Here is a 13,178-nt window from a genome sequence, read left to right on the forward strand (position 1 = left end):
AGCCCAACGTCATTTCATCGGCACAGCTTTGATCGACGGGACGTCGGCGGGACGTCAAGCATGTCGTACACGAAGTTTGTAGCTGCCCTCTTCAGGACCAAGTCGGGCAACATGAGGAACATTTCACCCGCAAGATGTCGGTCAACTGTTGCTTCCACCAAGAGCCAAGAGGAGAAGGAGCCGCCGGTGGAGGCTGCTCCGGTGGAGGCTGCTCCGGTGGAGGGCTGCTCCGCGCCGGTGGAGGCTGCTCCGGTGGAGGCTGCTCCGGTGGAGGGCTGCTCCGCGCCGGTGGAGGCTGCTCCGGTGGAGGTCATCAGCCGGACCAGAAGCACCAACACACACCTGAGCAGGATTCACGTCGACTTCGACAACACACAGGAAGCCTACAAAAGCAAAAGTAACGTGGAACTGCTGCGAAGCCTGGTGGTCTTCAAGCTTTGTACAGTGGACATCCTGGTTGAGAAGAACAAAGAGGTGAGTTGACATGAATTGAATGAATGATTGACAGCGAACCACTGACTGACTAACTTCCGGTACCTGTTGTGTCCTCAGTTAATGGACCTGAGTAGGAAGCTGCTCGGTCAGTGGATGTTTGAGAAGATGATGAAGATGACTTTCTATGGCCAGTTTGTGGCCGGAGAAGATCACAACTCCATCAAGCCTTTGATCCAGAAGAACCAGGCCTGCGGAGTCGGGGCGGTTCTGGACTACAGTGTGGAGGAGGACCTGACCCAAGAGGAGGCCGAGAAGAAGGAGATGGAGTGAGTGACTGTCACATGTGACCGAGCAGGAGGAGCACAGCTCACTGCAAGCTCCTTTCTTGTTCTGGTTTAAGTGGTCAGTCAGTATTTAGAATTTAATACATGTGCTATAAGAAGATCTGTTTCCCTACAAGTTCATTTAATAAATGCCATAAGTTTACACCAAAGCCTTTAGGGCGGTGTTGTTAAAGGTGACCTCACCTGAGGTCTGGTTTGATACCTTTAGTTAAGTTATGTTTGCAAACTTTGGTCAGTATGTCCTTCTTTGTTTATTTACATTCAGAGCATAATGTCTCAAATGTTCCTGAGGGCTGTACTTTGATGTAGTCCGTTCTTATCTTATGACTTCACATATGGCTTCTGTTCAATTTCTTATCGAAGTAACCTTAGTCACATATTCCACAATATATTTCATCCACATCAACAGGCTGCCATTAAAACCCAGCATACCCTATTCATTCTCAAACAGCAAAACAGAGCTCGTCCTCTATTGGTCGGCCAGGACAAACCCCTCTCCTCTCATTGGTCGAGCAGGTTGTTCATCTTGGGGCTGGACCTGAGGAGAGTAACTGGATCCTTTCCTGAGGTGTGAGGAAGTGTTACGCAATGTTCTGTAGTGGAAATAACCACATTTGTTCCTTTTCACGAAACACAAACACACACGCTGAACTAAACAGTGTTTTGTGATGATGAGTCTGATCATGTTTATCATGAATCCGTTTGAAACCATAGAAGGAAAAGTGTGTTCCCTCCAACCTGGGAGGGTTAGGGTGAACCTTCCCATGTGTTACCTGATACACGTCTCAACATGACTAGAAAAGGAGGTGACCAGCATTACTTTACTTCAACATGTAACCTTTTCTCCTTTCTCCTTCTGGATTTTAGATTGTAGTAGAATCGATTTTAGACCCTCCTTTCTCTATTGTCGTCATACGGTCTGAAGAATATACTGATTTAAAACAGTTGAAGTAATATGAGAGGTTATAAAACTGTAGTCTTTCACTACAAGTGTGTTTTTCTTTCTGTTCTGACGCCAATCCCTCCTTCTTTTTCAGCTCCTGTGTTTCTGAGGCAGAGAAAGAAAGTCACGGTATTGTACATCATTTCTAAACAACTTTAACGTACTGTATTCTGTGTTGTGCAACTTTTAAGCTTCTTCATGCGTCGGTGAGTAAAACAACTGCTGTGCAGTTAGCGGGAAGGCGGAGCAACTTGTTTGCTTTGACATTCAGTCGCCTCAGCTCGGCCTGAATGCAACACCAGTCTGCTCGGTGTCAGCGTTGGTATGCACACTTTAAAGTCACAGCCATGCGGTCTGGCCTGGATAGTTCTGCTTATAACTGGTTCTCCTGGCGTCTAAAATGTCCAGTTCAACAGGTACAGGGAGATGAAGCGGGGTTGTGTAAAGGAGTCAGTGATTAAGATTTATGTATATAATTCACCCACCAATGATTCCTCTACTTATGGGATAATTCATGAATAGCTGTTCATTTCTTAAGAAAGTAGTAGTGATAGTTTATGATGAGTTACATGCACATGATTGCTTCAAGAATGGCTGTTTATTGCCAACGAAGTAAATAATTGATGAAGTATCAAATTCCCGTGAAGCATTTTTTGAGACATTCATTGTGTCATAAGTGAGTACTGAACTGGAAATAAAGCGCCTGTAAGAAGGAAATAATTCTGATTATAGAGTGAAGTTGTAGAAGAAGGAGGATTTTCTCTTAAGATGGTCGTGCATTCTATCCTGTATTTTTTTCAGTATACAGTAAATCTGGAATATCTTGATTTATCTCTGGAATAAAACTGTAATCAAGACAGTTACCTATTGGTGATGTTCGTCTCCTTATTAATTCATCATTAAGATATACAATTCTTTCAAATTATCTAAAGAAAAGCTTTAAGTTCATTTTTTATACCATTTAAAGCAGCTGCAATAATCCTCTTTTTTTCAGGTGCTGATCATCGTGAGAAGAAGTACAAAGCCCATCGTCAGTTTGGGGACCGACGTGGGGGGGTCATCAGTGCTCGCACCTACTTCTACGCAGATGAGGCCAAATGTGACAACCAAATGGAGACATTCATAAACTGCATCAAAGCCTCTGGTACGTAGTGAGGTTTCTCAGTGTAGTTATTACAATGGCAATGAATATACCAAAAAAAAAAAGTCAATTAGCAGTATAACTGACAGTTGTTATACAACTATAAATAAAGAATGATTATATATTATCAAGTCAATTTGTTATGATTATCAGGAGGAGCTTCTACCGATGGATTTTCTGCCATCAAAATGACGGCACTGGGACGCCCACAATTCCTGGTAAGATTAATTCATGTTTCAATATTAACTAAAAGTTAATGTCAGTAGATTTAGACTAAATTAATTAGGCAACAGCAGTTTTGTACAATTTTTTACTGACAAACAGTTTATCAGCACGAGGTCTTCTTTGCAGGGTGAGACAGAAAGGAAATAGATTTATGAAATAGATTTATGATTTCCTTTCTGCCTTCATGGTTTTCAGTCAGTTCCAATCTTCCAGCTAAACAATTCCAACTAAAGGAAAGTAAGAAAATTCACCACTTTTCCTGTGTGAGTTGGTGGATGAGTTTATCCTGCTTCCTAATGAATATTATAACTTGATAATTCACGTGTTGTCCTGTGTTTGAACAGCTCCAGTTTTCAGAGGTGCTGGTTAAATGGCGACGGTTCTTTAACTTCCTCGCAGCCCAGCAGGGAAAATCTGAAATGATGGTTTTGGAACAAAAGCTGGAGCTGGAACAACTGAAGGTGTGTCTCGCCTTCAGCAAAGTCTCACGCAGGTTCTTACAGAACCGATGTCTTCTGATCCTTTTAAAATGTTAATGAACTACAATATTTCTTATTTTAATCCCTGAAATATTTCCTTGTAGGAAAGTTTGACTCAGCTGGGCGTTGGAGCCAAAGATGACATTGAGAATTGGTTTACTGGAGAGAAGCTGGGTTTGTCGGGGTAGGATAGTCGCTCTTTAGTGCACAAGTATCAAATGACCTGTAGTCTGGTTTTATACTGAATTTAATCTGCATCCAAGATGTTCCAAACACACTGATTTTCAATGTTTTTATCGTAATTTGCACCTTATTTTTTAATTGATCCTATCTTTTTTCCAGAACAATTGATCTGCTGGACTGGAACAGTTTAATAAATGATACAACAAAAATCTCCAATCTGCTTATGGTGCCAAACCTTGAGGTGAGTCATAATCTTCACTGGTACGGCCAGTCTGAAATGGACTGTGGGACAAGTTGTGATACTTCATGAGGTTAAAAGTTGTTTGGATCAAATTATTGTGGTCATTCTTTATCTTATATATTCACTGTTTTTTGTGTGCATTGCACAATATACAGAGAAAACCTAAAAATAATCTTATTTATCACCCGCTTTTAAAGTGAGAAAATACAACATGCTTCCTGAAAACATGAAAATCCTGACTCCTAAATTTATCAGGTATCTGTAAGTTGAAATAAGAGTTGTTGGGGCAAGAAATGGTTCTTCGTCCCACAAGTTCTTAACTTGCTAGTGCAAAATCACGTCTTTTTACAACGAGCACATTTGGTGATTTGTAATTTAAAGCCGTGTAGAAACGTGTTTAGTTTGAAAGCGACTCGGGGACATCTCAAATGGTACAGGCATTCGTGTTGCTCCGACCCCCACCCTCCTGACACAACCGCTCCCACATGTCGCAAGCAGATAAAGTTTGTGGTTCATTCTTATCATGAAGAAAGCAAAGTCAACAGCTTGTGTTTGGGTTGTGCAGACAGGTCAGCTGGAGCCTTTGTTGGACATGTTCACAGCTGAGGAGGAGAAGCAGATGAAGAGGATGCTGCAGAGGATGGACGTTCTGGCCAAGGTGAGCATACCAAACAAACAATGTGGATTTATGGAATAATGATCAGAGGACATACAGGAATCTAAGCCCAGTTTATTGTGATCAAAGCCCTGGTTCAATGAAATGAAATAAATCAGAACAGAATTATATTCGCTAACTGCCCTGTTTGTCTTCTGCACATTAATGGTTTGTACCACTTACAATATAGAGGCATAAAATCTGCCATTCAAACTATAAATACTGTAGATATAAAAAAAAAGTTAATGTGCTATGAATTCTTTGTGGTGATTGTGATGGTGTGTGTGTGTGTGGGGGGGGGGGGGGGGGGTGATCAGCGATTTCAGTTGTACTGTGTTTATGTTTCACTACTTATCATTTCTTTTGTTGTCTGTTTATGTAAAAGTAAAAGATGCTTTTGCAGCTGCAGAAGAAAAAAAAATGGAGAAATATTGTTTGTGCGCTACAGCATGCGATGGAGAACGAGGTCCGGCTGATGGTGGACGCCGAACAGACGTACTTCCAACCAGCTATCAGCCGACTGGCGCTGGAAATGCAGAGGAAATTCAACAGAGAAAAGCCGGTGATCTTCAACACGTACCAGTGTTACCTCAAGGTGAGACGACAGTTTTCTAATCGTGGATTATTTCACCTGCTCAATTAAAGAAAAAAAGAGACCAAAATCTGTCAATACTGGTGCAGATTCCTGCCTGAAAAGTTGATCGTGTGGTGTTTTATCCTGAAGCAAGAGTTAGTCAAGCTATAATGAGATATAATGAGATAGTGAAGTTTTCTGTAGTGAATGAAATGACCTCCATACAAACTTCATGGATAGAAAAGCTTAGCATTCAAACTTTTGGATGTTATGTGGAGACATGACAGACGGTTGACGTGACTCTTTGTGTTTTTTCTCGGTTCATTCTTGTCAGGAAGCTTATGACAATGTGACCGTGGATGTCGAGCTGTCTCGACGGGAGGGCTGGTACTTTGGGGCCAAACTCGTGCGTGGAGCCTACATGTACCAGGAGAGAGCCAGAGCCCGGGAGATTGGCTACGAAGACCCAATAAACCCAGACTACGAGGCCACGAACAGGATGTATCACAAGTAAGTCTTGAATTATGATCAAGGCCCTTTGTGATTCTGATAGAAAAAGTATAAATGCCAAGCGTCTGCCGTGTTGTTTGTCCAGGTGCTTGGAGTTTGTGCTGGAGGAGATTGAACACAGCAGGAACGCAAATATCATGGTGGCAACTCACAACGAGGAAACAGTGAAGTTCACTCTTGACATGTAGGTTGTGCTTCAGTCTCGCATGAAACATTCAAAGCCAGTTAAACATTTGTCGTGTAGTGAGTGCAGATTTGATCTGAATACACAAACCTGTCATTCAGGATTAACCCCGATAGTTTAAACTAATGCCAGCGATATCAAGTCAAACTTATTCCTTGTCGACTTTCCAAAGTAATTATCGGGTTTACAGAACGGGAGCATCAAGGCTGGAATACTACACTGCAGGTCTGACTATGTAACACGTGTTGCTCTGTTTTTCAGGATGAATGAGATGGGCCTCTTACCCACTGAGAACAAAGTTTACTTTGGACAGCTGCTGGGCATGTGTGACCAGATCAGCTTCCCGCTCGGTACGTTGCACTCAGCTCGGATACGAAAAGTAAACGGTGAAGTCACGGACTGTTGCGTCACACGGTCACGTGGCCACGGAGGTTCCGCTGAACGGCCCGACGGGCGCCAGATGTTCAGGCGACCGCTGCTCCGAGAAACGGTTTCATCCAATCCGGCGACATGTGGAGAGCAAACACTCCGAGATGCCCTTAACTGGCCGTTACCAAGCGGCCGGCGTGAACCAGGCGGGCGTGAACCAGGCGGGCGTGAACCAGGCGGGCGTGAACCAGGCGGGCGTGAACGAGGCGGGCGTGAACCAGGCGGGCGTGAACCAGGCGGGCGTGAACCAGGCGGGTGTGAACCAGGCGGGCGTGAACGAGGCGGGCGTGAACCAGGCGGGCGTGAACCAGGCGGGCGTGAACCAGGCGGGCGTGAACCAGGCGGGCGTGAACGAGGCGGGCGTGAACAAGGCGGGCGTGAACGAGGCGGGCGTGAACCAGGCGGGTGTGAACCAGGCGGGCGTGAACCAGGCGGGTGTGAACGAGGCGGGTGTGAACGAGACGGGCGTGAACCAGGCGGGCGTGAACCAGGCGGGTGTGAACCAGGCGGGCGTGAACCAGGCGGGTGTGAACGAGACGGGCGTGAACCAGGCGGGCGTGAACGAGGCGGGCGTCCGGCGTGAACGAGGCAGGCGTGAACCAGGTGGGCGTGAACGAGGCGGGCGTGAACGAGGCGGGCGTGAACCAGGCGGGCGTGAACCAGGCGGGCGTGAACCAGGCGGGCGTGAACCAGGCGGGCGTGAACAAGGCGGGCGTGAACGAGGCGGGCGTGAACCAGGCGGGCGGTGAACGAGGCGGGTGTGAACGAGACGGGCGTGAACCAGGCGGGTGTGAACCAGGCGGGCGTGAACCAGGCGGGTGTGAACGAGACGGGCGTGAACCAGGCGGGGCGTGAACCAGGCGGGTGTGAACCAGGCGGGCGTGAACCAGGCGGGTGTGAACGAGACGGGCGTGAACCAGGCGGGCGTGAACGAGGCGGGCGTCCGGCGTGAACGAGGCAGGCGTGAACCAGGTGGGCGTGAACGAGGCGGGCGTGAACGAGGCGGGCGTGAACCAGGCGGGCGTGAACCAGGCGGGCGTGAACCAGGCGGGCGTCCGGCGTGAACCAGGCGGGCGTGAACCAGGCGGGCGTGAACGAGGCGGGTGTGAACGAGACGGGCGTCCGGCGTGAACAAGGCGGGCGTGAACAAGGCGGGTGTGAACCAGGCGGGTGTGAACCAGGCGGGCGTGAACCAGGCGGGCGTGAACCAGGCGGGCGTGAACGAGGCGGGCGTGAACCAGGCGGGCGTGAACGAGGCGGGCGTCCGGCGTGAACGAGGCGGGCGTGAACCAAGCGGGCGTGAACGAGGCGGGCGTGAACCAGGCGGGCGTGAACGAGGCGGGCGTCCGGCGTGAACGAGGCGGGCGTGAACCAGGCGGGCGTGAACGAGGCGGGCGTGAACCAGGCGGGCGTGAACGAGGCGGGCGTGAACGAGGCGGGCGTGAACGAGGCGGGCGTCCGGCGGTGAACGAGGCGGGCGTGAACGAGGCGGGCGTGAACGAGACGGGCGTGAACGAGGCGGGCGTGAACCAGGCGGGCGTGAACGAGGCGGGGCGTGAACGAGGCGGGCGTGAACCAGGCGGGTGTGAACCAGGCGGGTGTGAACCAGGCGGGCGTGAACGAGACGGGTGTGAACCAGGCGGGTGTGAACCAGGCGGGTGTGAACCAGGCGGGCGTGAACCAGGCGGGCGTGAACCAGGCGGGCGTGAACCAGGCGGGTGTGAACCAGGCGGGCGTGAACGAGACGGGTGTGAACCAGGCGGGCGTGAACCAGGCGGGCGTGAACCAGGCGGGCGTGAACCAGGCGGGCGTGAACGAGACGGGTGTGAACCAGGCGGGCGTGAACAAGGCGGGTGTGAACCAGGCGGGTGTGAACCAGGCGGGCGTGAACGAGACGGGTGTGAACCAGGCGGGCGTGAACCAGGCGGGCGTGAACCAGGCGGGCGTGAACCAGGCGGGCGTGAACGAGGCGGGCGTCCGGCGTGAACGAGGCGGGCGTGAACCAGGCGGGCGTGAACGAGGCGGGCGTGAACCAGGCGGGCGTGAACGAGGCGGGCGTGAACGAGGCGGGCGTGAACCAGGCGGGCGTGAACGAGGCGGGCGTCCGGCGTGAACGAGACGGGCGTGAACGAGACGGGCGTGAACCAGGCGGGCGTGAACCAGGCGGGCGTGAACCAGGCGGGCGTGAACGAGGCGGGCGTGAACGAGGCGGGCGTGAACCAGGCGGGCGTGAACGAGGCGGGCGTGAACGAGGCGGGCGTCCGGCGTGAACGAGGCGGGCGTGAACCAGGCGGGCGTGAACGAGGCGGGCGTGAACCAGGCGGGCGTGAACGAGGCGGGCGTGAACGAGACGGGCGTGAACCAGGCGGGCGTGAACCAGGCGGGCGTGAACCAGGCGGGCGTGAACGAGGCGGGGCGTGAACGAGGCGGGCGTCCGGCGTGAACGAGGCGGGCGTGAACCAGGCGGGCGTGAACGAGGCGGGCGTGAACCAGGCGGGCGTGAACGAGACGGGCGTGAACGAGGCGGGCGTGAACCAGGCGGGCGTGAACCAGGCGGGCGTGAACGAGGCGGGCGTCTGGCGTGAACGCGTGACGGACATCGGACGGCAGTTAAATCATAACGTGCTCTGATGTGAAACCTGAAGGCACCATTTATGTGGACATGATGAAGCAGCCCAGAAGGAGCTCTGGAACTGAGCCACTACTTCAACATCATGCCAGTGAAGCTCCCCGAGCTTCGACTGTTCAGACTTTGAGTCTGCTTGTACTGATTAAATGATTCTTTTTATGCAGATGAATATTGACAGTTGATGCTCCGGTGAACCTAAACTTTTTTCTGCTCTTATTTTACACATCATTGTTATCTTAATATAGTGTTTATTTACAATAAATTAAGTCATATTTCAGTCTACTGCACCATTATTTCACTTATATATCGATATATTTCAGGACGTTTTCTCTCGTCTCTTTGCTCTGCTGAAAACAGGTCAAGCGGGTTTTCCTGTCTACAAGTACGTCCCGTACGGCCCCGTCAACGAGGTGATCCCGTACCTGTCCCGCCGCGCCCAGGAGAACCGCGGCTTCATGAAGGGAGCGCAGCGGGAGCGCAGCCTGCTGTGGAAGGAGCTGAAGCGCAGACTGCTGGGTGGGCAGCTTTTCTACAAGCCTGTGTACTAAGTCTCAGGACCACAACGTTTACCTGCGATGTGTCTGTAAGCATTCCACCGGCTTCAGTGTAGCACAGGCTGCTAGCTGCCTTTGCAGTAGATTAGTGTCTGTCATTGGGTTGCTGCACAGCACAGAAGAGAATTTTGGATGATAAAATTGCAGTTCAAACCCATCCACTACAAGCCTTGTTTTACCAATGTTTTGTAGATCACAAGTATTTAGTAGTACCACCAAAAGAAAAAAAAAAAACAGTGCAGCGTTATTACTCACTCAAATACTATCTTTTAGTATCATGTATATCATTTACATAGTTTTAGGACTAGCTACAGTATAAAACCTTGATTCTAAGTTTACAGTACATTATGCCTGACTTTAGTTTAGTATGGGCTGCAATAGATGGCTTTTAGAAGTTGATGCAATAAAGAGGTGTTTAAAGCTCTGCGATCATCATACATCTGCTCCTCCATTAAGAAGTGAAGATTGATATTGTTCTCTAAATCACATCAGTTTATTTAACTTTGAAACAGGCCATAGTCCAACACAACACTGAAAAACATGCTGCTTTTTTAGTGTTTGTGTCTCTAAAGGTGATATTTTATTGATGCTCAGAATGGAGTTATTCAGTGGAGGCTAAGAAAAGTATAATGTATATGTTTGAATACCAAAGCTGGCCTATTTGTACATACTGTATAACCTGTCATGTGCTTTTTAAAATGTTTTGTTCGATGTCTGTCTTATGTAACTTTCACTTAAAAGTGCCTCATGATTGGTTTAACAAGATTAACTGGAATCAATCATCTACTGTAAAACGCTGTAGTGTTCCTCCCTGTGAGGGGAGTGTAAATGGTTTTGATTAGCATGTTTATTGCTGGTATTGTGTGTCACTGTATGAACAAATAGATGTCTACTTATTGTGGAAGGTAGTAACTTTGAGAACATAAAAAATGACTGAGATTTGTAAAGATCTATATTTGTACTGTATATTTAGGTCCTGATGTGTTTCATTAAAGTAAAAACAGTAAATGCTGCAACAGATGAGCCTCCTTTTAATCTGTCATGATGTCTCACATTGATGTCCTCAAGACAAAGAGCCGGTCACATCTAAGAGGTCCTGTGGATGTATGCAAACACGACAACTAGCTGTGTTTTGGAAGTAATTGTTTTTAGTTCCCAGCTTTCATTTAGTCTCTGACTCCAAACAAAGGATGGTCCAGTCATCCAGTCTTCAGCTGCTGTTATTGTTGACGTGCCAGATGGTCCTCGCTTTCATTTTCTGAGGTCGAGAACGTCTTCTGGCTGTCAAACTTGTTTAAAGCAGAAAAACAGAAACTATTACAACTTGTGTTCCAAAATGTTCTGATAACTAATAACGGATCACTGCTGTAACTCTAAGGTGACTTCACCCAGGAACTGTAAGAGCACTGTTGCATAAACTGCATGGGAGGAGCAGCTGTCTGCAGCATGTTATTATAGAGACCGGTTGCGTCAGATTATTTATTCTCTGCACTCTCCAACATCTTTGAATCATTTCAGTTCTGTGAGACTGAAAATAAATCCACTCCTGAAAATGTGAAATCTCCTTAAACCTTTTTCATAGATAATTCATTTAGAAACTGTCTGTCACAGCTTCTCTAATGCTTGTATTTTGCACTGCAATAGTTCAGACACAGCCCTAACATTTTAATATAGCAGCAGTAGAAAGTCTCATTTAGTTTTTGGTCATTTTTTGACATAATTCTAATACAATACCAACAATAATGATTATTATTAATTTAATGGCAATAGTTCATAACCATCAGATCCATTAATCTGGAGGTCTGTTCTAACACTGAGGTTGATTGTCTGACCTGGTATGAATTTGTCATTTTTTTAGTTGTTGCATTTGCTTTGATTGTTTTCATTTTTGTTTTATTTTTGGTTTGTTTCCACTTCACTGCTGTACACAATTTTTTTACACTTGTAAAAATATGTATAATTGGTGATTCACACAATAAACTACAGTCAACAGGAAAGGAGAACAGATTTGGAATATTAGAAGTGGCCCAAAATGTTACTGTGCAGGAAAGATGTGAAGTTTCTTTGTTGTTGGGGGAGAATCTGTCGAGTTTAAAATTCAGAGATGACTGACAATAATTTAAAATGATCTTCTGTAATCTTAAAGTTGTGCAAACTCTAGCTTCAGTCACTGCAGGCAGCCTTTCGTCTAGCAACCCCAGATTCAACCCTGCTCTTATCTTGCAGTGAACCAGGTGATATGATTGTCCTCTGACGTTCTCTGATGTCAGCAAAGTAAACTGGAGCTCCGTCAGTCAGATCAATGTGACCTACTGAAATCAATGATTCAGCCGAAGGCGGCAGCAGCAGGAGCAGCACCTGCGCCAGATAGACCAGTCGGTCCGCCCCACAACACCCCGCTGGGTCGGCTTTGCACACACTGCTCTATGTACAACAGGTGCGTTGCTGTCACGCTCATTGTACATTATACATTAGATACATGAGCAGTTCAGTCTCTAGTCTCAGACTACGTTTAATCCCTGTATATTTTACAGGCATGTTTTGGTCAGACACATGAACACATTAGTGGTCCATCGTATAGGGTTGCTGACAGCTTCCTCAGCAGCCTATCTTACAAACTGTTCCAGCCCCGGTGGGAGGAGAGTTTACATTTGACCTTTTTCAATCCTCCCAGCAACAAATCAGAAACCTGTTCAGGGAGTCTGAACAGAACGCTGAACAAAAGGTTTTCTTTCACCTTGTAGACCGTCATCAGCGTGACACTGATGCTGTCGTCTCCAGGTAGGGAATGCTCTCTACTGCTTTTTCTTCTACAAATATTTCCATAAATTGTGTTCTTCTTTGATTTATTATTTGATTTACCATTTTATTTATAGTCTGACAGTTTTGATTTTCAAAAGAAGTCTTGAACCCGACTTCCAAATGTGTGGGCCTCAATCAAATTGATTTTCTTTGTTTCATTTCTTTCTTCTTAATGGTGAGATATTCACATAAGAGGTGTTCTCATGACATGTAACAAACTGACTACATGAATCAGACGACAAGGTTTTTTCTTTTCAATCAGCAGTAAACATCAGTCCAGAAAACGTATTTAGATATTTTCTCAATTTCCTCTTCCACTGCATTTTTCCTAAAGTGAGCACCAAATTGTTGTAAGATCCTTTATACATTAAAAGCTATGTTCTTTTTTCCTTTTGGGTGTTTTTTTAAAAGGAAATTGAGGAACAGTCAACATGTTTAAAGTGTCAACATGGGGGCTTTGTGTTTTATTTAACAGAAAGGATGATGCAGCAGTTTCCTTCCTTATCGTTATTATCTGTATTATCTGTTTTCCTACTGTTTATCGTATGATGACCTTTTCTTTTTAGCACTAATAAAGACTACAAACCAACATTTAATTCAAATATGGCCTGGCCAAGACTTGGCATTTTGTAAATCATAGTTCCACCAGTGCATTGAGGGATGAGGTAAGAGGGTAGTTGGCTTCTGTATAATAAATTTCCACAGAGCGGGAATGTTTATGAGCTTGATGCTCATTGGTTCAATGAGAACACAACAAACACGGGACGATCCAGCAGGCTGTGGATCAACAACCTCTTCTGTATGTTACATGAAGACGACTGTCTGCTCTCTGATTTGAAAATCAGGTTCC

At 46.9% G+C, this 13,178-nt stretch overlaps 1 protein-coding gene across 3 annotated transcripts; it reads left to right on the forward strand.

Annotated features, from left to right (window-relative positions):
* prodha (proline dehydrogenase (oxidase) 1a) lies at positions 1 to 10,544 on the forward strand. 3 transcript variants are annotated; one of them, XM_069172741.1, is made up of 15 exons: positions 1 to 258; positions 295 to 474; positions 553 to 761; positions 1,817 to 1,851; positions 2,717 to 2,866; positions 3,017 to 3,081; positions 3,433 to 3,549; positions 3,672 to 3,751; positions 3,910 to 3,991; positions 4,557 to 4,649; positions 5,095 to 5,241; positions 5,555 to 5,730; positions 5,816 to 5,914; positions 6,176 to 6,264; positions 9,330 to 10,544. In XM_069172741.1, the coding sequence occupies exons 1-15, from the start codon at positions 61 to 63 to the stop codon at positions 9,518 to 9,520; spliced, it is 1,911 nt and encodes a 636-aa protein (XP_069028842.1). In that variant the 5' UTR covers positions 1 to 60; the 3' UTR covers positions 9,521 to 10,544. The 3 variants fall into 3 exon arrangements, with proteins under 3 accessions (XP_069028842.1, XP_069028833.1, XP_069028825.1); XM_069172732.1 differs by having other exon boundaries at positions 1 to 207; positions 244 to 474; XM_069172724.1 differs by having other exon boundaries at positions 1 to 474.
* The last annotated feature ends 2,634 nt before the right edge of the window (positions 10,545 to 13,178 follow it).

The sequence above is a fragment of the Embiotoca jacksoni genome, unplaced genomic scaffold (genome assembly GCF_022577435.1).
Source record: "Embiotoca jacksoni isolate LCO1_2020_lvr unplaced genomic scaffold, fEmbJac1.0.p SCAF_10, whole genome shotgun sequence".
NCBI classification, from domain to species: Eukaryota; Metazoa; Chordata; class Actinopteri; family Embiotocidae; genus Embiotoca; species Embiotoca jacksoni.